The sequence below is a fragment of the Grus americana genome, chromosome 14, assembly GCF_028858705.1.
Source record: "Grus americana isolate bGruAme1 chromosome 14, bGruAme1.mat, whole genome shotgun sequence".
NCBI classification, from domain to species: Eukaryota; Metazoa; Chordata; class Aves; order Gruiformes; family Gruidae; genus Grus; species Grus americana.
The window spans coordinates 9,790,778-9,812,825 of NC_072865.1; the positions used below are offsets into that span (position 1 = coordinate 9,790,778).

General features: G+C 44.8%; 3 protein-coding genes across 4 annotated transcripts; all 3 read right to left on the reverse strand.

The window, feature by feature from the left end:
- Nucleotides 1–1,652: 1,652 nt before the first annotated feature.
- Nucleotides 1,653–11,652, reverse strand: LOC129212803 (serine protease inhibitor Kazal-type 10-like). 2 transcript variants are annotated; one of them, XM_054841907.1, is made up of 10 exons: nt 11,568–11,652; nt 6,950–7,154; nt 6,444–6,466; nt 5,746–5,870; nt 5,444–5,489; nt 4,418–4,545; nt 4,237–4,282; nt 3,457–3,537; nt 2,304–2,422; nt 1,653–1,819 (listed from the first exon to the last, which is right to left on the reverse strand). In XM_054841907.1, the coding sequence occupies exons 2-10, from the start codon at nt 7,005–7,007 to the stop codon at nt 1,774–1,776; spliced, it is 672 nt and encodes a 223-aa protein (XP_054697882.1). In that variant the 5' UTR covers nt 7,008–7,154; nt 11,568–11,652; the 3' UTR covers nt 1,653–1,773. The 2 variants fall into 2 exon arrangements, with proteins under 2 accessions (XP_054697882.1, XP_054697881.1); XM_054841906.1 differs by lacking the exon at nt 11,568–11,652 and adding an exon at nt 10,895–11,126.
- A 780-nt stretch (nt 11,653–12,432) lies between these two features.
- On the reverse strand, nt 12,433–14,574 carry LOC129212802 (ovomucoid-like). The gene is made up of 4 exons (XM_054841904.1): nt 14,485–14,574; nt 13,627–13,643; nt 13,066–13,181; nt 12,433–12,596 (listed from the first exon to the last, which is right to left on the reverse strand). The coding sequence occupies exons 1-4, from the start codon at nt 14,537–14,539 to the stop codon at nt 12,551–12,553; spliced, it is 234 nt and encodes a 77-aa protein (XP_054697879.1). The 5' UTR covers nt 14,540–14,574; the 3' UTR covers nt 12,433–12,550.
- Nucleotides 14,575–16,331: 1,757 nt separating this feature from the next.
- LOC129212778 (ovomucoid) lies at nt 16,332–21,823 on the reverse strand. Its single transcript, XM_054841847.1, has 8 exons — nt 21,651–21,823; nt 20,632–20,651; nt 19,768–19,904; nt 19,194–19,251; nt 18,772–18,908; nt 18,137–18,197; nt 17,002–17,111; nt 16,332–16,509 (listed from the first exon to the last, which is right to left on the reverse strand). The coding sequence occupies exons 1-8, from the start codon at nt 21,703–21,705 to the stop codon at nt 16,464–16,466; spliced, it is 624 nt and encodes a 207-aa protein (XP_054697822.1). The 5' UTR covers nt 21,706–21,823; the 3' UTR covers nt 16,332–16,463.
- Between the last annotated feature and the right edge of the window lie 225 nt (nt 21,824–22,048).

Below are 22,048 nucleotides of genomic sequence, written 5' to 3' on the forward strand. Positions count from 1 at the left end.
TATGTGACACAAGCCTTTCTATCTTTTAAGGAGTTCTTGCTTAGAGGCTCACGAGGCATCTCGGATACAGCCATATACCCAGCACTAGCCATTTGCCCTCCCTTTCCCTGTAGGTGGGCAGCTCTTCTTTGGGCTTTTCCAAAGCCTGTTGAGCTCCTAAGCAAGTATCTGGCTTCCTCAGGCAGAAACTACCCTTGCAGAGGAGGCTCACCATAGGAGCTGGCTGTTGAAGACAATTTTCTGCTACGGCCAAAACTCCACTAGTCTGTGGCCACTCTATAAACCTCTTCGCCAGCAAGAAATTATAGCAGAGCTCTGTCCTGTGCTGACAGGTCTCTGTTCACACCCACTAGCTACTTAGACTGTTCCTTAATTATTTTTCACACATACACAAGCAGGTAAGCCACGAGGACTCTCATGACTCTCCAGTTTGTCTTTTCTTAAGAGCAGGCACAAAAACATGATGTGATTTATAATGCCTGTTCTAACAGGAAAAAAACCTGAAAATAAGAAGTTCCATCCCTCTTCCTACAATAGAGCATTGCTCTGTACTGGTACTAGGGGAAGGACAAGACTCTTATGTTCTCTTGGGAAGCACCTACAAAATTCCTGGTCAAGAAATAATCTACTTCAGGAAACAAGACCCAAAGAAAATGTTTGGAAGTCACAGATTTTGTCCTAAATATCAACCTTAGCAGCAGATATTCTTGCTACATTGCATGAGGAAGGGAGTATGCGAGCAGTGACACTTGGGACTTTTTGCCTGTGCTGTTTGCGTGTTAACTCCTTGACTCACCCAAAAAGATGGCACATCATCATGAGCATTCATATATATCATTGCTCCTCAAGTGAGCCCTTCAGGCTCCCACAAAGATGTTATCTCCATACCTTTTTTCCAAGATAGAAACCATGTTGGAGCTACCAGCACATCTTCTGGCCCTTCTTTCCTAGGACTAGAAAATCCAAGACCTTTTCCTGAAGGGTCCTCTGTCCTACCTCTGCCTCAAATACTCCACGTGCAACTTTTCAGATCTCTTCTCCAAGAATCTGAAACCCTGAGCCCAGTCTAATTTCTCCTCGGGTCCTCATTAGGCTCATTACAGCCTTGCCCAGCTTGCTGCAATTTTCTGCTGATCAACACAGATGGACACACCCTTCAAGGAAGCAACAGTTCCTAATTTTCTTCCCTATGAGATAGCCTCCTCCCTTTGCCAGAAGCCTCCCTTTTACAATGTGCTGCCAGACCTGCCCCTTGCCCAGGCGTGCCCAGGTAGGGCTGACCATGGCCACCTTTCTCTTTCTCACCCCCCAGGGCCATCCCCCCGTGCCAGGGCCCCTAAAAGGACCATTTCCTCCAAGACTCAGTGCTGCTACAAAGACAAATCCATTTATACTCTCTAAGACACCACATTTAGGAAAGTGGCAGTATTTTATAGCAGCTTGGTTTCTCTTCTGATGGTTTGGTATGGACTGACGTACTCTTGTGAGGGCTTGGGCTGGTGTGTGATGGGTGTTACGCTTTGCTCTTTATTGTGGTTTATTTCACAACTTCTCCTACCTGACAGATAAGTACCTAAAAGCCTAAAGACCATTACCCTTGCCCCAAAAAAAACCAAACCAAAAACCAGTCCATGGCAAAGAGAGTGGCTGCATTTAATTTATTGATCGATCAAAGCAGAGACCAATGCGCAACAGTCGAGGGAGCAGGGAAGAGCGTGTTTGATTGCAGGATTTGTAAGGGAAAAACCAGGGCGAAGGATATGGCTCCAGCACTCAGCATTCACCATGGTATCTGAGGAACAGATTTCCCCGGCTCCGCCTGAAGAGAAAGAGGGAGACGAAAATTACAGACATGGATCTCGGTTTTATAGTCTAACTTTACCCAAATAAGCCAATGCTCTCATGCTCTCCAAGTTATTAAGTACTTTGCTTAATGTTTCACCTCTTTCCCGATTCCCCAGGTTACAAGCTTTTCTCACGTGAGAGAGATTTGGGACAAACCCCATAATTTTGGCCACCTCCTATGGTCACAGTTTAAATCACTCTGGCAGGGAGGGAGTGAACAACGCTACGAGTCTGCAAACGGGGATCTGGATTTAATTGCAAGGGAAGGAGAAGACTCACTTGGGCTTAAGATCTGCAGTGCCTGGGGGGTGGCAGAGGAGCGAGCATCGGGAGAGGAACACAGGGATGGATTTACCGAGGGGCTAACAGGAGCTCTGGGGCTTTCACACCAGCTATCGCGGCTGTGTGTGTGCTCCGGCTCCTCTGGGTTCGTGGCACGCCGCGAGCACCATACTTACAAAACTGCGCTGCAGAACTGGCACTTGTTTCCGTAAGTTCTGCCATCGGAGCCACAAAGGGGGTTGTATTCGTTGGTGCAGATGAGATTGTTACCCTTCTGTTCGTTGCAGTCAATTTGCTAATAATGGAGCAACAACAGGTGTTAAGGCTTTTGTTCCCCCTGCTTTCCTACATGAGCGCTTTATGTTTATTTAATGTTTATGACATGGCAAAGCATAAAAGCACTTTTCAAGTGCAGGGCTCTGTTGTTCCAGCAACTCTGCAAACTCAGAGAAGGTGCTTGCCTGGAGCAGCCTGAAGCAGGGAGAAGGTGGGGGCAAAAAAAATCTAATAAATACTATTATAATTAGTAAAATGATCATGCTGGTATTTCCTGGCTGCTCTGCTTCAGCAGGCTAGCAGGGGCGAGCGTACAGAAAATGGATGGTCACAAGCCACACTGCAGAAAGTACTCCAACCCGAGAAATCCCCTATAGGCGATATATGACTGTGTTGGGTTTGCGTGGCAAGGTTTTGGTAGCGGGGGGGCTACAGGGGTGGCTTCTGTGAGAAGCTGCTAGAAGCTCCCCCTGTGTCTGACAGAGCCAACACCAGCCGGCTCCAAGACAGACCCGCCGCTGGCCAAGGCCAAGCCAATCAGCGCCTCTGTGATAACATATTTAAGAAGGGAAAAAACCAGTTAGAGAGAGCTTTTGCAGCCGGAGAGAGGAGTGAGAAGATGTAAGAAACTCTGCAGACACCAAGGTCAGTGCAGATGGAGGGGGAGGAGGAGCTCCAGACACCAGAGCAGAGATCCCCCTGCAGCCCGTGGTGAAGACCATGGTGAGGCAGGCTGTCCCCCTGCAGCCCATGGAGGAAGGATGAGGGGGTGTAGAGATTCCACCTGCAGCCCGTGGAGGACCCCACGCCGGAGCAGGTGGAGGCACCTGAAGGAGGCAGCGGCCCGTGGGAAGCCCACATTGGAGCAGGCTCCTGACAGAACCTGTGGGCCCGTGGAGAGAGGAGCCCACGCCAGGGCAGGTTTGCTGGCAGGACTTGTGACCTCGTGGGGGACCCACGCTGGAGCAGTTTGCTCCTCAAGGTCTGCACCCTGTGGGAGAGGCCCATGCTGGAGCAGTTCGTGAAGGACTGTAGCCCGTGGGAGAGACTCACGTTGGGGAAGTTCGTGAAGGGCTGTCTCCTGCGAGGGGGATTCCATGCTGGTGCAGGGGAACGATAAAAGGAGCCTCCGTCCTGAGGATGAAGAAGCGGCAGAAACACCGTGTGCTGAACTGACCGTAACCCCCATTCCCCGTCCCCCTGTGCTGCTCTAGCTGGGGGGAGGTTGAAGCCGGGAGTGAAGTCGAGCCCGGGAAGATGGGAGGGGTGGGGAGAGGTGTTTTAAGGTTGGATTTTATTTCTCATTCCCCTACTCTGTTTTGCTTGGTAATAAATTAGATGAATTTCCTCTCTAAGTTCAGCCTGTTTTGCCCATGACGATAATTAGTGAGTGATCTCTCCCTGTCCTTATCTCAACCCACAAGCTGTTCGTTATACTTTTTCTCCCCTGTCTGGTGAATGAGGGGAGTGACAGAGTGGCTCTGGTGGGCACCTGGCCTCCAGCCAGGGTCAACCCACCACAATGACCCTCCCGCTCTCCCGCAGAAGGGATGACCAGCATCTCCTGCTCAGCCCCTTTCCCAGCAAATGAAGGTCTCAGCACCTGCTGACCGCTGTGTTCCCAGGTGGGAGGGGAGACTGCATATCCGAGCCATGGATTAGGTTCAACACCCTTTGACCTTGGCATACTTTAACTGTTTTCCTCAAATCGTATTTCCAGGCCAAATGCACCAGGACACTGCAGGCATTTCTATTATTTAGTTATGATTCAGTGAATTTGTGTTGTAAAATGTATTGCAACAGCAGTTAGGAGAGCAGATTTCTGTGCCTTACCTGGAAGCATTGTCCAAAATTGCGCAGGTTTAGGTCCAGTCCATTCCTTTGGGAAGAGAGCAAGTTGAGAATGAATGAGCACAGTGCAGCCGCTTCAGGAGTCAAACTACCTCGTTGCCTTCTAAATACCGACATGAGCACCTACTGATCCAGAAACCCCTCTTGCAACCCCTCCACTTACGCCACAGCGTTGCAGAAGGTGCACTTGTTTCTGTAGGTAACCCCGTTGGTGCCGCAGATGGGATTGTACTCCAGGGTGCAGGGGACTGCACGACCACTGCTTGATCTCAGGTAGCCAGTACAGTCGAGCTGAAATAGTCACAGAACAACATTTTAACCTCTGCTCCCCTTTGCATCAGTCCTGTGTCACGGAGCACGCCTCCCCTCCCCTGAGCTGCAAGGGGACGGCAGCTTCCAGCCCCAGCGTGGTCGAATTGAAGGAGCACAAACAGTTTAAATCCTGCACGTGGGTACAGTGTGATCCTGGATTATCTGTCTTTTCCTGTCCAGAAGTGGGCTTCATCCCTATCATCTCGGGGATTTTCACCATGAACACCACCATGAAGGATCTTTGCCTAAAATGCCTCATGCAGCAGCAACTTTTGCTGCAAAATGTCAATGCCATTTGAAAATGGAGTTTACGCTCACCTCAGTGTTTCTGCAGTTACTCTGAGCGTACTCAAATGGCAGTCGTTGTATTACGTTAAATTGCACAGCCAGAGTGTTTCTTTACTTTCTCTCTCCAAACTAAAAATAGAGATACTTCTCCACTTCACGGTAGTTCCATATATTGATAAACAAACTTTATGATAAACATTCTGATAGAATCATTTTTTCTAGTACAAAATTATGATTTAGTCAAAATCCAAACTTCCTCTGGGAATTTCTTAGCTCCAACAAGCCTCTAAGTCTAAAGAGAAATGTTTTGATAATGCTGAAGCATTATTGAAATCAAAAGTTTCCATTCTTAAGTCTGGTGTTATACACAAGACAACATTTTAAAACTCACTGATTTTAACTGTTCAAACAAAATTTAAAAGAAATTCTTGCAAATCTGAAACTCTTCATTTTCAATCCATTTCTGACAGTTTGACATTGCATGGTTTTAATACAGAATTAATCCTAGGCGAGGTTTCTGTCTATCTCTCTGCCATCATCGCACCCCCCACTGCTCAGTACAGCAGCCGGAGCCAGTCTCAGACCTTACCCCAACACATCTTCCATCGTGCTTCTTGTCAATGGCGCGGTTACGGCTACAGGGAGAGAGAGAGAAGGGAACGAAGCATTAGTCTGTTGATACCATGTAGTCATCTCACTCATTAAGTCTCTCCACTCGTAAAGCCCCAGTAATTAATCAGATTCAGGAGCTTTGACACAGAAGATCGCGGGCATTAGGGAAGACATAAACTGATGAAAAATCTAGTCCACCCCACAATTAGTCACAACCCCAAAGGCTTTTGTCTGCCGCTTGGACTGGCGTTGCAGGCAATCGGGAGACCTTATACTCACAAGATTGCTTTGCAGAGGGAGCACTCATTGGGGTAGGTCATGTTGTCGGTCCCACAGACGGGTTCGTAGTTGCGGGGACAGGCAAGTTGTGTTTTTCCGGACAACCCGTACGTGCTGCAGGAGGCCTGTTAAAGAGGGATGGTCATTTCTCCGAGTGGAGAGAAGGCTGTGCTTGTGTTAGTCATGTTTTCGCTGCGTTGGGACACTACTGGTGGTCATTTTTTTTCTCTACCATTCCTCCATGGTGAAGAAGAGAGGGAACAAAATATACCGTGTTTCTTACAGCACGCAAAAGCACCTTTTCGGTATTAAGACTTTCAGTACTTTCAGCCATCATTGCGGGGAAAAAAATGATCATTCCTTGTGGAATCAAGACAGGGAAGATATTTAGGCAGTTATTCAATAGTTGTATAGATTTTCTGCTAGCACTCTGTGCTGTGCTGACTCTCACTCTACATTATTAATCGCTGTCATTTTTATCATCAACACGGTAAGTTATCTTTCTCTGACAAAGGTATTTTCTTATATTGGGGAAAAGAGGTGGTATAATACTTAGGGGCACTTTTCCTTCTTCCTTTCTCACATACTCTCCTTTTTTTTTTTCCCCCTCAAGCCTTCCCTGGGATGCAGTGTGAATATGAATTATTAATCTAGCCTTAGAAATCAAGACTAAATGACAAAGAAGATCTACTACTCACCCGTTGTTGAGCAACAACAATATCTACAATAAAAACAGAGATTATAAAATATAAAAATTGTACAATGTCCTTGACCAAGATTCCTCTGGAATCATCAATTTCCCAATAGAGTAACCAAGTGCACTTTCTTATTACTCAGTAGTGAATGTTTTCCCAAATGTTTCATCTACTCCAAGTAAAGAAGAAGTTATAAGCTAAGATTTTAAAAAATCAATTATTTGTGAAATCAGAATTTTTGTCTCACTAAAGAAGAAATAGCACATACACCTTTCTCCTTTTGCAGCTCTATTATCCCCACTAAGGTTCACAAGTTCAAATCAGACAAATGCATCCTACCGATCTATAGTATTTATCTGCACAAGGATAAAGTTCATTAAAAGAGAGCACGCGTATTACTAAATCATCACGTCTCCAAAAGGCTGAACTCCCCTCTACAATGTATATATAAAGGCAAAGGTTCAGGAAGACTAGAGGGACTAGCGTAGACTGTAACAAAAACAACTTACCAGAAAGGCAGCTGAGAAGCACAAGCCCAAGAAGGGCAACGCTTCTTGTTGTCTTCATAGTGGCGATGGTTGTATAGTCTGTTACTTGCAAATCTGTTGCTGTTGAGTTCAGTAGATGGTTCTCAGCCTTCTCTCTCTGCACTCTATATATACATCTCCCTGACCCGGTGAAGTCATCCCATAGAGTAATTATTTGCTCTGTAAACTAAGAAAATTGTATTGATTATTGAGTTGAGCTCTAAAGAATACTTGTTTGTTAGAGAGATGCCCAGAAGAATTAAACAAAAATGTGAGCTACACCCAGCTTGTTAACAAAGGCGCCCTGCTGTACAATGAGTGATTTGTACTTTCCAAACAAGAGCACTGTCTCAATAGTAGATGTTGTGAAATTAAGTATGGAAGTTGGTAAAGCAAAAAAAGCCCATTTGTTCAAAGCGTTTGAACTTGTGCAAACCATATTACATACACTAGATGGTATTTGGGCTCTGGGAGAGTTGCATGGTATACCATGGTGGGGGGACATCAGTATGGGACACTTCAAGCCCTTACAGATATAAAATTTGGGGTTTGGCAGGCATGAGCGTACTTTAAAGATGCTGAGGGCTCAATAAATCTCTCTGCACTCTCTCCTGTAGTTTCCTGGTATGCTGGATTTCTCACAAACATGGAAGGAAACCATCATCACAACAGGAAAGCATTACCTGAAACTTCAGAAGTTTATAAGACATTTCTATGTAGGAGCAAGAGTTATTCATCTGTTGATGATAAGCATGAGTCTGATTAAGAAATGATGAGAATAAATAGCCTTAAATCTGGACTGGGATAATGTTTGCTCTTAATGGCAAGCGAGTGGCGTTCTGTGCAGGTAAAGTCAGCTTCTTAATACCAAAGACATTCAAGAAAAATTTGCAGCAGCTGCCAACAGAAGGTGAGTCCTTAGGCTTCCCCCTTCCCCCCTCTATTATATGGCATTAAATTTAGAGTGTCAGTTGAAAGTCATGTTTTAGGGAAGATAAGTGAAGAATAATGTTCTGTTAAGTGGTTCAACCCTATCGCAAGTGTATGGAAAAACAAATAAGGAATATTGTATAAAATAATACAGTTTTGATTAAAGGTAGTCGTGGAAGGAAATGAGGGACAGGACATGTTTGTGCTTTAGAAGAAACTTGATTCATACATGTGGCTTAAAGGCAGCCTGAGTTTTAAATAGAAAATCAGAATTGTTTTTCTTATTATCCTGGGAGATGTTCAAGTGTTGGCATGAGCAGATAAATCATAAAAAGGTAACTGAAAGTGTAAGGGAACTGTAGTCACAGAATAGAGCTTGCGGGATTTGGCCTGTTCATATCAATGAAATCATTTTCCTGAAAAATAAATGAGTAATGTTATTTGGATCTCATTCACAAATATCAGAAGTTGAAGGGTTCCTTTGAAAGCTGTTTCTGTTGTATTCTTAGCATTCTGAGTGACTTGACTTTCAGATTCCTTGAACTGATTGTGAGCATATTTGGAAGGGAAGCAGTAATCACAGAAGCATTAATATTGATTATTCTCCAGGGGCAAGAATGCTGAAGCCTGAAAACAAGGCTTCCATCTGAACTTGCACCAGCTGCCGGTGGAGATGGCACTTGCTGGCTCTGTGGTGGTTCGTGAGGCTACAGGAATACAGTCTGTCTCCTCTCCAGCCCTGCCACCTGAGCTTCCCCACACCCACCTCCAGATCTGACACCCCCCAGTTACCAGAAACTGTGCTGCTTCTCCCTTTTCCTCTCCTGCCAGGCTGAAATCACGCTGGTCGCTCAGGAGCTGCGGTGAATGGCAGGGTACCTGATAGGGAGCAGCTTCATTCTCATGTTTGGCCAACACCTGCCCTTTTATTAATTAGACCTGTTGGGGAGATCCCCCTCTGACCCACACGCTGCTTAAGAGGGCCAGGGCAGCCAGCCAGCAGTGCTCCAAAAGCAGCTCTTTTTCTCCAGTAATCCCTGCCACTTCACAGGGCAGCAGGGACAAAAAGAGAAGCAAGGAAAGAGCCTTGCTACAGGGTCTATGAGAAAGGATGGGAGATGCTTGGCAGAGCAGCAAGAGCTGCTGGGCTAGGTGTGATGTGGGATTGCACAAGGAGCTCCGTTAATAAGAAACAGAGGGAATGGGACGGAAGTAATTGCGGGACAGCAGATAGGTTGAACACAGTCGTTAGGAGCAGTCAAAAACAACTGTCTCCATGCATTTGTAAGAGTGAGCTTTGGGAAATGCCACACACATGTTGCAAATGGGAAAGGCAAAATGAACTCACCTGCTGCAACCCCTCTGTGATATTCGAGAGTCTCATGATGGTGGGCTCAATAATGTGACTTTGGCCATAGATTTATCATAACCTTTCTACAGATATGAGAACCACTGAAAAGTTATAAAGAAATAAAACTCTTCCTGATATTTCAAGTTCTTGGAGAGCAAACTTTCAAGAAGGTTATGGCCACATAAGTGGGGTAAACATTAGTAGTCATATGATGGATCCTCTTGTATTAAGGTAAATTTACAATAACTCCGGAAATTCTACCCAGTTTCTAACCCAGCATTATTTCTTCCCATAACAGTGATATTTTCCTGGAAATCTTTTCCTCCGGTCTTGAGATTCCCTACCTCAAACAAGTCCATAATCTACCATGACCTAAAAAATTCTTCATTTGTTTTCCTTGCTTTAGTTTAAAACTTGTCTCAGGCTTCATCTGGCTATGAAGAGAAATGATACTTTTAAACTACTTTTTTTTTAATAAAAAGGTCGATGTGTGCATGCAGGACCACGTGTTGTTATTCCAGCAGCAGTATCATTGTCCTTGCTCCCGTATCCTGCTGTCACACACCGTACCGTAATCAAGAATAAAGTGGTACTGTGCTCCAGTCTACGCTACTGTAGAGACAAATGCGAAATGCATTTCTTTGCCATTGCCTAGCGATGCGGCACACTGCAAGAGCTCCCAAAACAGGTTGCTGTTCCCAGACCTCTGCACACGGGGGCAGAACTGGATCTTCTATGAGAACACGAATTCAATTTACAGCAAGCAAAGCCCCTGCTCTAAGCCGCGCTCATCTAATATTTCTCCTTGTAGTTCAGCTATCTGATTGCTGCCTGCATATCTCCAGTCTTTTAAGCATAGATGATATCACAGGCAAGGATGTCTGGAATAATTTGACTGTCTGGGACCTGCATACTAACAGCAAAAGGCTGAGGATCTGGCCCCGCACATCCCAATCCCTCAGCGAATCTCAGCTCTGCCTCGCTGCAATAGCTCTGACACAGCCAGCCCCCAAAAACGATGTCTCCAAGTAATTTTCTTTTAAAACATCATTTTATTTTTCTCCGCATCAAGAAAGAACGTAGTAACAAACCATTTATCCTGAATGAAGCCTCAGAGAGAAACTGCATTAACAGAAAGGTCTAGACTGGCCTGAGGTATATTTTGGCCAGCAACAAGTAGAACAATACACTAAAACAGAAGCATTGATATAAAATAGAGCAGAACAAAATAACTACATGCAATGTGTTAATCAGGTTGTGGGGTAATTGAATGGCATTTCCTAAATTCACAAACATCAGATGATGGCATAAAGTGCCGAGGTACTGCTTAAAGAATTGTACCATAAAACACCTCGGCAGGCAGACAAAATTTCCTGCCTTGAATTTCCTGGAGGGAGAGTTAGATTAGTAATGGTGAGAGCATTTTGTGTTGTTGTGGCAGGATTTTATTGAGCAGCAACAAAAAATTATTTCCAAGGAGGTGCCCATAAAAGAGGACTGTCTTCCTCTCCCTCCTAAGGAGCTGCCCCCCTGGGGTAGGGTTCTGGGGTGCCGCTGGGGTCCTGCTCTGCACCCGGTTACTCCTGAGTAATACTGCATAACTCTGCGTCAGGGTGGAGGGTCTGTCCCCGTTCATTTCTACTCACAGTTTCCCCTCAATTGCCTGGTGGATTTTCCTGCTTAGCAGACATGGCCCCTGGAAGATGCCCTCCGAGGACCACTGGGATCTTGAGCGTGATCGGGAGCTCCGCTTGTCTCCAAGGCATCATGGCTCCTGGGGGCCATCCTCATCCTCTCTGCTGCTCCCCAGGAAAGAAAATAAGTGCTGGAGCTGGTGTCCTCTTACCCCAACTCCCTCCTCACTGGAGGGGGACAAGAAGGAGCATGAAGCCCCTGAGACACACACCCCCGGCACTACCTCCCAGAGCCTCAGTTTGTCTTGGTCCTAAGAAATTGCATCTGATACTGCAATGCCTTCCTGCACACAGACCTCCCTCTCACAGGAGGGACATTCCAGCCCCGGGAAGGGACTTGGCACTAAATGGTTGCAGAGAGTCATGTCTTTTGGAAATAAATTGTCTCCCTTCAGAGAGCTGCTCTCTCGTGTCTCTGGAAAGTGACACATTGTCACTTAAGATCATTAACTATTTGACTGTGAGACTGCTGCCTGTACAGCATGCCACACTGCCAGCGCTTCGCTGTTAATGAATAATAAATTAACGCTATGACTCTGAGCCCTTCCTTTCATCAGCCGAGATTTCCAGAGGCCGAAGTATCTCAACGGATCCTCTACAAGCGACAGTCGACGTAATTACTTACAAGCAGCAGCTAAGTGGTGGGTGAGGTGCTGAAACGGGCTGCGGTAGCAATTGCTAGCAGTCCTCCAAACATCAGGTCTGTTAGGACTGACTGCCCACAGGTTTTCTGCAATACCCCGCACCAACGAACATTGCAAACACGAACGTGGGCAGCCAGGTAACTGCCTGCCCAGAGAACCTCCACCCCCCATCCTGTTGCTTTGGGAGGCAGAGCAGATTGCAAAAGGGCCTCTCTCTCCTAAAGGTGTGTTTCCAACCCTGCTTGCAAGGGAACTGCCCTTCTTCACAACTGCTCTAGTGGGCATAAGAAATTGGGGGTAACCCTGGAAACTGAAATGGGGGTGAGCAGCTCTCCCTGCGGGCAAGACCCTCTGTGCCTCTCTGGTTTTTTGAGAGCAGCCACAAAGCACCCCCAGCTCCAGCCGCCTGGGGCTGTCTCTATTTATGTGTCTGCTCAGGTTTCCTTGGAGCCTCTTCATGCTGCCAGAGTATACATAGAACAACGCAGGGGTGAGGCAGCAGACATTTGCCAGCAGTGGTTAGGGAGGCAGGTAGCTCCTCTCACCCGAGCAGTGTCTGTCTGGGATGCCCTTGGTGGAATAAACCGATTGGAGCATTGCACCAGGATGCATCTCCAACACTGATTTTTCTTTTGGAAATCTGGGTGAAGGCAGATGCCCTCAAGATCTACCCATTGCCTTTGCGGCTGGTGTTGATTTCTTTGTAGATCAGAACAATGTATTCTCTCTCCCTGTAATTTGCCCGTTAATACCCGCACCCCAGGATTGTTGCAGCAATGTAATCATGCAACATCTTAGGTAAAGACAGAATGAGACATATTATTAAGGCAAGACATAAATGCTGAGAGCTTTTTTTTTATTAAGCAGAGGTTTCAAGGTTCAGGACAAGGGTTTAGGAATGCATCTGCCATGGGGAACGTTGCTAAGGAGGATTCCTCTTTCTGAGCTGAAGCCTGCCGAGAAGTTAACACGCATGAAGATATTTCAAGCGAAGAGTCCGACGGCTTCTCCTGCAGAGAAGGAAATCAGTACCTCAGAGACAGAACATCTGGGCTTTTACTGTTCGTCTCTCCCTCTGGTGAAGGATATATCATAGAGGAACTTGACCAAAACAGAAAACTTCTGAATGCTATTCCAGCTATTTCCTTTTATTACTAACATTCAAAGACAAAATAAAGATTTAATTTAAAGGAAGAACAAATAGTCTGCAGGAAATAGACTTCGTTTGCTGGAAGAAAGCTCTTCAGCAAATTGTTTAACAGGGAAATGAAGAACTCTACTAAATGTTGCCTCTTTATAACCAAAAAAAGGAATTCCTGGCAAATTCTCCCAATAGAAAACTTACCCTTGCTAGTCAGAGGACAGGTAAACACAAAATAAAAGAACTTTACTTGTCCAACTAGTCTCCAAGACTGATTAGATAGTTTAAGCTAAGTTAGTTCGCCATTTAGTTAGTGAAGAGATTTATTTTATACATACAGGTATGCGTTGCAGAATAAGCATTTATTGCTATATGTTACACCATCGGACCCGCAGTGTGGGACATACTCCATAGTACAGATAGGGCTGGGTACCGCATAGTCACTGCAGTAGTCCTGTAAATAGATGCAAGGTACGTTCACAAAAAAGCTCTCAACAATGGATATGTAAGAAAGGTGACATTAGGAGACCCCCCCCCACATGCACGCCCTGAGCCCCCCCCAATACTGGCCAGAAGCAGATGCTGAGAAAAAGCCTAGGGACAGGGCAGGGCTATGGTGGTACTTTGCCTCCAGCAATGTAGAGCTTGTGTAACCATCGTAAATGCTGCTGCAGTAACTTTGACAATAAGTTGGACGCTGACTGAATACTGCACTACTTGTTGAAATTTTATCAGATGAAAATGGCAATTTCACCCAACAATATCTGTGGCAAATATCGTTCAGACAGCTGGATGGCTCGGGATTTTCAAATGCTCGATCACAATGTGATCAGTAAGGATTTATACAGAAACTACTTTATGAAAGAAAGGATGGAAAAATAGAAAGATCTGTCCCTTACCTGCTGTGCATTGATATCTGGTAAAAAAGAAAAAAAGAAGGAAATATGATACGAATACAATTCATGGGTATTGTTAGAGTTAAAAATCTGTGAATGCATGCCCTGAATACACAACTTTCAATTCACTGTTTGTTAGCAAATGACTTATTAGACAAAAGGAATTTCAGGAAAAGCTGTGTGCCGTATTGTATGTTTACAACGTTGATTCTGCAGTATAATTTTTTTAATGAGAGTTACAGCCAAGATGGAAAAGGGTGTACAAAATGAAAACAGAGAAAGGCACTTTTCATGATTCAAAGGATGGAGCAGGACACGCGCTCAAAGCTAAGTGAGTTATTGAGGCAAACAGGGTCATAAAGCTGGTGAGTACACGGAGGCAGAGTCTTACATGCATTGCCACAATAGTTCTTAAGTAAGAGGAGTATTTAGTGAGATGTAATTTTTACAAAGCTTCTACAACCGTTCAGGCTCTCAAATTACATCTCAGTTCAGGACGACTATGAGAAATGTTCACTTTCATTCAGTAAAATAATTTGTGTTTCTGCAACATTTCAGAGGTTAAATACTGGATGTCTGAGTCTCCGGGTTGTACCACGTACATGTCACTTCTTTCATTATGCATAAACTAGCACTGAGAGTAGAGCTGTTCCCACAGTTGTTCTTACCCACTCAGTTCTGTTGCTAAAATATTACCCCATAAGTGATAGTCTTTGATGTCAAGTCTTTTCAACACTATCTTTCTAGGAGTAAATAAGTCCTTGTAGAATGAAGCTCTTTCCAGTCTGAGGATGTTTTTGTGGTTTTAAAGACAGCCAGCGCTTACTCGAAGGCAGAGCAGGAGGCAGTAAAGCTACTCACCTGGGATGCAGCAAAGGACTAGAGCAAACAGCAGCAACACGCCTGCCGTCTTCATGGTGGCTGAAGTGTCTGTGTGCAGCAGAGCCTGTGTTTTCGTCAGCAAACGTAGCCTTAATTCTGCCCTCAGGTGGTAACCGTGCTTATATGTACACGCGCGCGCATGTGTGTGTGTGTTTGTGCACATTCATATTTGGCTTATTCACCCTTATTCTGAGGAAACATTCCCGGTCTTTTGTCGGAGTGGCGATCTCGACAGAGGTAAGCCATGCTGTAAGCCGGGAAGAATGCTTCTTCATCAACAGGAGTGTCATGAGAAGTTTAGATATGTTAGATACACCCTCTGTGTCATTATTTCAAGTGAAATATGTGACAGGTTCCTTCTGAAGGACCATAGAAAATTTCTGTGGGCAAAAGAGCAACTGTACAAACCTAAGCAGCGACTGCTGTCAGATTTTTCTCTGCGTGCACCTATCAGTGCTTATTCGCATGCAGTGCTTTTTCCCGAGCAAAATGTTGAATGAATGGCTTCCAGAGAGGAAAGTCTCTACTTTTTTTTTTTTTTTTCTTTCTCATGTTTCATCCCAGTAAAGCATCATTAAGTTATGGTGAAACCCGGAAAATAATGAACTGGGCAGGCAAGCAAGAGGGTGTCCCAAACACTGAAAGGAGTCCTTGAACTGGACAAGAGATGGAGCAGCTTTTATGGGCATAAAAGAATTTACAATTGTTATTTCCCCTAAAAGCCATTAGCATTGTGGGTTAGATTTGCAGTAATGGACTGATAGTCTGATGATGACAGAATGACGTGAGACCCTAGCCTGGATCCCGGAAAAGTTGAACCCAATCTGGAAATCTCTGCTGCATCCATCTGCCCATCTCAAGATAAATCCTTTGTTTTACCACCAAAACATCGCTTTTTTTGACAACCTCATTCCATCAAGGAAAACAAGCACACACACCCCCCTTCGGCTCCCAGAAGAAACACATATGGGAGATATTACTTTTTAGGAGGGATATGCCCAATTTATTTATGTTTCTCTTGTGTGGATCAAAACCCTACCAATTCAATACTCCAACAGAGAACAAAAGCAAAATAAATTTCATGGACAATACACTAATGACAGGTCACACTGTCAAAAAACAGAAGGATACTTTGTCCTTGGATTGTGAAACACTGCTGAAATAGTCCTTGGGCTGGCAAAGAGTATTATGTTATTAAAGACCAAGAGAGAAGAGAAGTAGGCAGGAGTAGGAATCATCCCTAGGAGGGCATTTATCTTAAAACACTTGGAGGTTGTTAAAGGATGAGTTCAAGATGAGAAAAATCTAGAAACGTATCATTTGGAGGACCCAGACAAATAGGCAGGGACCACTTGTGTCTGAAAAATACGGGCTTTGCTAACAGATTGCCCTTGCAGAGCGCTACGCTTCACATAAGGGCTGTGCTCAGGAGGCCAGGGCTCGGCTCACGGTGCAGACACCACCACAGCGTGAACAGGTTTTGCTGATGATGCCTGCACAGGAGAGCTCACCAGAAATACCTTGGGAGAGATGGGCTAGCGTCATCGCTTCAGAGTGGTATTTCAGCCCTTTACAGTGTCAAGCATCTAAAAGGGTCTGAACACTAATGTAGGCTGACTATCATCTATGCGCAAAGTCACACAGCTCTGGGGTTTATGTATCTGTATTTAATTTTCTGCCTTTTATGAGAGGGAGGGGAGCAAGATGCTGTTCTTGTTATATCCCAGAGCTCTGAGCACGTAACCTATTCAGTCAGGCATCATCATTCAACAAATCAGAAAAAAAAGTTTCATGAAACAACACATGAAACAAGACAAAGAAATGTTGCTGATTTAGTTTATTGAGAAAGAAAATCAGGAGTGAGCTGAGTTCCCCAGAGGGCGAGATGAACTGAGGTGAAATCTTTAGCTGGGATTTGCCAGTGGGGATCCTGTGGTGAATCTTCTCAGTGCTGATACTCAGCATTTTCCAAAATGGCTTAAAGTGAGAGTCCCATTGCTGTCCCTGAAAGTGAGAAGGGGGGGGGGGGGGGGGGGGAGGATTAGGCACAGTGTCCTGCCTCGATAATCTGTCCTTTTGCTTGGCTCCTAGACAAGGCATCAGATAAGATCCTGCCCCAGAGCCAAAGAACTTGGACACTCAGAATCCCATTAGCTATTTGATTATTAAGAGATGGGTGAAATTATTTAAGCCATTCTTAAGACTGAAAAATATTTTGGGGAACTATAATGAAACTTCAAATTGAATTTTCTTTGCAACATGCAAGAAAGACTCCATTAGATTTAATGGTCTTCAAACCGTTCTCACTAACAAACTAGACATAGCTCTTTGTGTGCTCTAACGAAAAGAAATGAACGGTTAGCATGACGGCTGGTATTCTCTCCTGCCCCAAATCCCTCATCAACACTGGTCAGCAAACAACAAAGTGGCGACCGTGCAAACTTGTGCCTATAGGAGGCAACTGATAAGATGAATGTGATCTATGTTTGTACATACACGACTGCATTGCAGAAGTTACACTTATTGCTGTACGTTTTGCTGTCAGAGCCACAGAAAGGCATGTACTCAAGCGTGCAGGCAGGTTTAGGGTAGTCACTGCAGTCAACCTGCAAAAAAAACAAACAAAAAGTCTAATATGAAGGATATCAAGGAGTCAATAGCAGAAGGGCTTGAACCCCTGGCTACAGCTGCAGTGCTAATGATAATGATCTAACTAAAAGTTATTAACTTCCTTGCACAATCTGATATAAACTAAGGTGTCAGTTTCTCCTATGCCAGAAGAATTTAATAATATAAAAATAGATCATAATTTCCTGTTTGAAGAGATGTGTATCATAACCTGACCACAGCATTTCTAAGCAGCAGCAGTTCACTCGGCAAACGTGCCATGCTCGTGATCACATTGCACCGTGTTCCCAACCTAGCCAGGAAATTAAATGGAAAAATGCTGGTGTCTGGAGAAGCGTAGGTGCTGATGCCTGTAGAAGGGTCCAGTATCTCTCCCGTAGTCTTAAAACAAGAAGATCAGCACTTAGCTAGATACTATGAGAGTAGGATTTTGTTTCTTTGCGCAATGGGTGCTACACTTGCTGAGAGGTATCGTAGTGCAAAAAATGTATATGGGTCCAGGAAGAGGCTGAGGAATTTCATGGAGAAGAAATCCATCAAGGCTTACTGACTACACAGAAATCACACCGAGCTGAGGTCCATCACCTGAAAATAGCTGGAGGTTGGAAGAGCAGAAGTTCCATACATACTCACTCTACTCTTACTCTCTTCTGCACAGTCTTTATAACCCCTGCTAAGAGCAGGCTCTGCATCAAGCCATCGTGGGCTTGATGGACCGTTGGTCTGACCCCAAAAGCCATTCTCTGTTCTTATTCCCAGTTCTGCCCTGATGGACTAGTTCTTCTACTACTCTTACTGTTCCCTTCCTGTGCAGTCACCCTCTTCTTTTCCTGATGTTAGTGCAGATAACGTGTATTACATGTGGACAAAGCAAAATCTTCCCTGTGCTGAAGCACAGCAGCAGTTACACTCCTGTGGTCAGGGTGCTGCTGCAGACACTGGCAGCGCTTCCCCTGACATCAGTGGGACTCAAACCCAGTCCCTCATCACGCAGTTCACTTACCGTAGCAGTTTCCTTCTTACATTCACCGTCATACTTCTTCCCAACACTGGTTCCAGACTCTCTGAGAAGGGAAGACACCTGCGTTAGGGAGCTCTGTGAGCAACTTGCTCTGCTGAACCCCATGTCCCAGCAATGCTGATCAGCCTCAGGAGCAACGCACGGGATACAGGAGATATCCAGCTTAGGCTGTGTCCACGTGGCTCTAGATACCAGCTCAGGTGTGCCACAGCCAGCTGGAATGCTGGTTTATAGCATGATGTGAAGGACAAGGGAAGGTCCAGCGTGTTAGGGTGAATGAGGAGCTAGGTTGTGTGACAACGTACATGTACCTTAGGTTAATTTCTGTCCTCTGCAAGGCAGCATCTGCCACATAGACCCTTTTAACTTAGTTGAGAAGCACTGTGTCCTGCATTAGATCCCCACCCAGCCCTCTACTTCTCTCTCTAGATCAAAGGCACGGTTTTCCTTCTAATCACAAAGGAAAACAGGGTCTGGTTACCAAGGAAAGAGGAGGGTCAAAGTCCAAGCACCTTACAGCAAAGGCCTTGGTAGAAGTCCTGATATTCAGAAAAGCAGCTGCCAGGAGTGCTAAGTGCTTGTTCCTCACAGAAGAGCTCTGCACATGCAGTACTCACACATTATGGGCACACAGCACACACTCGTTGTCATAGGTGACCCCATCGGTACCGCAGACAGGGTTGAGGTCTTTGCTGCAGAGCATCACCACTTTGCCTTCCTCGTTTGTCGAGTTGGGATATCTACTGCAGTCCACCTGTTGAGGGAACACACAACAAGGCACTGGTGAAGGCTTACTTATAGGAAACAAGTCAATCTGGTGAGTGTGTTTGGCCACCTAGGATACCACCACAGCAGGAAAAATGCTTTTTTGTTTGTTTCACTAGGATGACATTTCACTTAAAGATGACCAATGCAAGATTCTGACATCTCATATGTCCTCGTATTTAGTGCTTGAATTATTTCTTGGGGGACTCAATAAGCAGCTTTGGCCACTCAGAAGTGGGACGTGCCCCTTGTTTTGCCCTTGGTTTCCACTTACAGGGACAACTTCCTTGCATTCTCCATCATGGTCTTTGCTGACATTGGTTCCATATTCTCTGGAGAAGGAAAGACAAATGTTAGGATGTTCAGCAGAGACTCCTTGCTACATCCTAGGTGCTAGAAATATGTAACCAATACAAGGGAAAGTTGGTTCTTTATCAGTCAGGTTTATATGTATTTTTTGAGAAGGTAGAGCCATCCTCACCGACCAGCTAGCACTGAGTGGCTGGCAGGGATGAAAAGACCCTGAGAGCTTTAGGACCACTTTGGGCAGTTCAGAGCAGAGCATCTCTCTATCCTTTTGCTCTGCTTTGCTGTGATGAGATGTGCCCTAGGGGCAGTCATCTGGCTGGTCCCTGAGCTGGAGAAGAAAAACCTGAATAAATTATACTGGCAAAAGAGAGACATGGTGACTAAAACACCATCTAGGCAATGGAGTGCCACACATTGATACCCAAACTCATTTTGAAGGAATTGACACAAGTGGCATATGACAGATCACTGTTTGTTGAAAAGTGGTGCTGCCAGGAGTCCTAAGCATTGCTGCCCGAGATCTCCTACGCAGTACGTACATGTTGTATGCACAGAGCAGGCACTCATTGCTGTAGGTGACTCCATCGGTACCGCAGATGGGGCTGAGGATCTTGGTGCAGACCAACACCTCTTTGCCTTCCTCATTTGTAGTGTTGGGATACGTACTGCAGTCCACCTGTCAAAGGAACGTACAGCAACAGGGTGGAGAAGACATTTTACGTTCACAACTCTCATTTTGCATGAGACAGCAACCAGGTACAACCTGCAGTGGGTTTTTCCACAACCACAGCACAAGCTTGCGCTGGTGGGGCAACCTGGTAACAGGCGAATCCTTCCTGCAGAGACCTCCCCACACAGCAGGAGAGGGCCTAAGTATTGGTCCCTCGTTCTTATGTTCTTGTGGGCCCTCCACCAGTGCCTTTCTGTTATTACTCTTTCATTCTCAACACACTGATTATTTTTTTATTCTTTTTTTTTCCCCCTCAGGGGAGCAAGACTAATGACCTGGTGTGTGGAAGCTGGAGCGTCTCATAGTGTTTTATTCTTTCAGTAGCTTGCCTTCGGGTAGGTTCTAATACCACAGTCTATTGCTGTCAGTTCAGAGCCAGTCATATATGACCAGTTTAAAGTTGGTGAAAAATGAATTAATCCAAAATTTTTGTATCATTACCACTACTACATTATTAACATACAGCATAGGTGTTGACCCAAGAGCAGTACAATTTAATGTTTTACGCTGTAAAAATCTGATTACAGTGACACTAATACCATGCTAGGTGAAAAATAGCTAAGTATCTACAGGCCTGAGGTTTTTCTCGCTCCTTTGGTTTTTGCGTATTTATCCATTGTCTTTACCAGGCCACATACCTGAGAAAAGCAACAGAAAGAAATCTTCCACTCACCTCTACCCCAAAGGCAGCATCTGGAAAAGAAAAGAGAGGCAGAAAACGTGAAACAAAGCCAATATGATAAGACCTCTGTAAAAGCTGGAAATCTGAATGTAAAATTCCTATACGCAGGACCAAACTAACTGATTTCCAGTGATTGGTTTCCTGAACTAAATAAACTATGTATGATTCTTTTTTTCTATGTTGATAAGTATAATAGCGTTGCTTATTGCTGACTGTGTTGAAACATGTTTTTGAATAGCTTTGTTCTTTTTTATTTTGAGATAGGTAGACTTATTAATTGAAAATAGAATTGCTTTTCCTTCCTTATCTTTTTACACATCCGTTTTGACCCTAAAGGGCCGCTGTTACATATCTGAAAAGAAACCTGAGTCAATACAGATAAATGCAAATGCAAATAGTCACCTACAGGATAAGCAAATACATACAGCATCTGTTGTCAGGAATATGCATTTTAAAGAAGCTGAGTGTGAAAAAAAATTGTCTTTGACTTTGTAATTTCATCAGATGTAAATATGCAGTGAGAACATCAGACTCTGGGTTGTTTTCATCTCTTGTTTCTCCATTAGCAGGGAAAGTATTGCAGGAAAGTTGCCAGGCTTCTGCACAGAATTTGCTTGTGCCATTACAATATTGTCGTGACTAGTTACTGGAGGTCCGACCACCTCATCACAGCCTTGTTTCAAGTATTTATCCATTTGCTGTAGTTGTATAACAACAAGTATAAGCAGCGTAACAGCGTTAAAACAACAGCGTAAGACGTGTAACAACACTAGTTACCAGCACAGAACTCCACTTGCAGTTATTTGCATTTACAACAGACAACCAGCTACAACAGTGATCCATTTAAGACCGTCCTGAAATCTGCTCCTGCATCCTATGTGATGCTAATGTACCCAGGCAGCCTAGCACTTTGTAGGAGACGATTTTCTCTCTTTGAAGCCAGTCTTATCCTTTTAAAGACAGCCAGGACTCAGACATGAAGCCCCTGCAGCACCTTGAGAGCTACTCACCTGGGAAGCAGCAAAGCGCAAAGGAGAGGAGCACGAAAACACCTGCCGTGGTCATGGTGGTGGTATTTCTCGAGTCTGCAGGCTGCCTGCTCCTGCTCTGCTCGTGAGATGGTCTCTCCAAGGCTGACTGCAAATATATAGAAATGCAATGTCTAAACTGTTCAACTGTAACATAAAACAATCAGCAGAATCTGTCACCAGTACAATGAGGCTGGTAATATTTATTGAGGTCTTGACTTTCAGGTAATGGTCTGCATCTGCTAGGCAATTGATTTTGGCTGGACACCTGGTTAACAGCTTGAGACAAGTATCACATGTTCCAAGTGGTCAAACCCAAACAAACAGCCTTTTAGACAAAAGAAACCTCTTTAGGATTCTAGCAGAAACACAAGGAGCAC

What these genes read in the sequence shown, in the direction of transcription:
- LOC129212803 (XM_054841907.1), bottom strand. Translation starts at nt 7,007, where the DNA reads ATGAAGACAACAAGAAGCGTTGCCCTTCTTGGGCTTGTGCTTCTCAGC. An exon ending in ACGATGGAAGATGTGTTGGG is followed by an intron (nt 4,546 to 5,443) that starts GTAAGGTCTGAG and finishes TGACTATTTCAG; the next exon opens with CTCGACTGTACTGGCTACCT. An exon ending in CCTTCACGAACTTCCCCAAC is followed by an intron (nt 2,423 to 3,456) that starts GTGAGTCTCTCC and finishes CTCCATTATTAG; the next exon opens with CAAATTGACTGCAACGAACA.
- LOC129212802 (XM_054841904.1), bottom strand. Translation starts at nt 14,539, where the DNA reads ATGAAGACGGCAGGCGTGTTGCTGCTGTTTGCTCTAGTCCTTTGCTGC. An exon ending in TTATTCTGCAACGCATACCT is followed by an intron (nt 12,597 to 13,065) that starts GTATGTATAAAA and finishes CCTTCTCTGCAG; the next exon opens with GAGAAGCCGTCGGACTCTTC.
- LOC129212778 (XM_054841847.1), bottom strand. Translation starts at nt 21,705, where the DNA reads ATGACCACGGCAGGTGTTTTCGTGCTCCTCTCCTTTGCGCTTTGCTGC. An exon ending in TGCGCTTTGCTGCTTCCCAG is followed by an intron (nt 20,652 to 21,650) that starts GTGAGTAGCTCT and finishes TTTCTTTTCCAG; the next exon opens with ATGCTGCCTTTGGGGTAGAG. An exon ending in GTAAGAAGGAAACTGCTACG is followed by an intron (nt 17,112 to 18,136) that starts GTAAGTGAACTG and finishes TTTTTTTTGCAG; the next exon opens with GTTGACTGCAGTGACTACCC.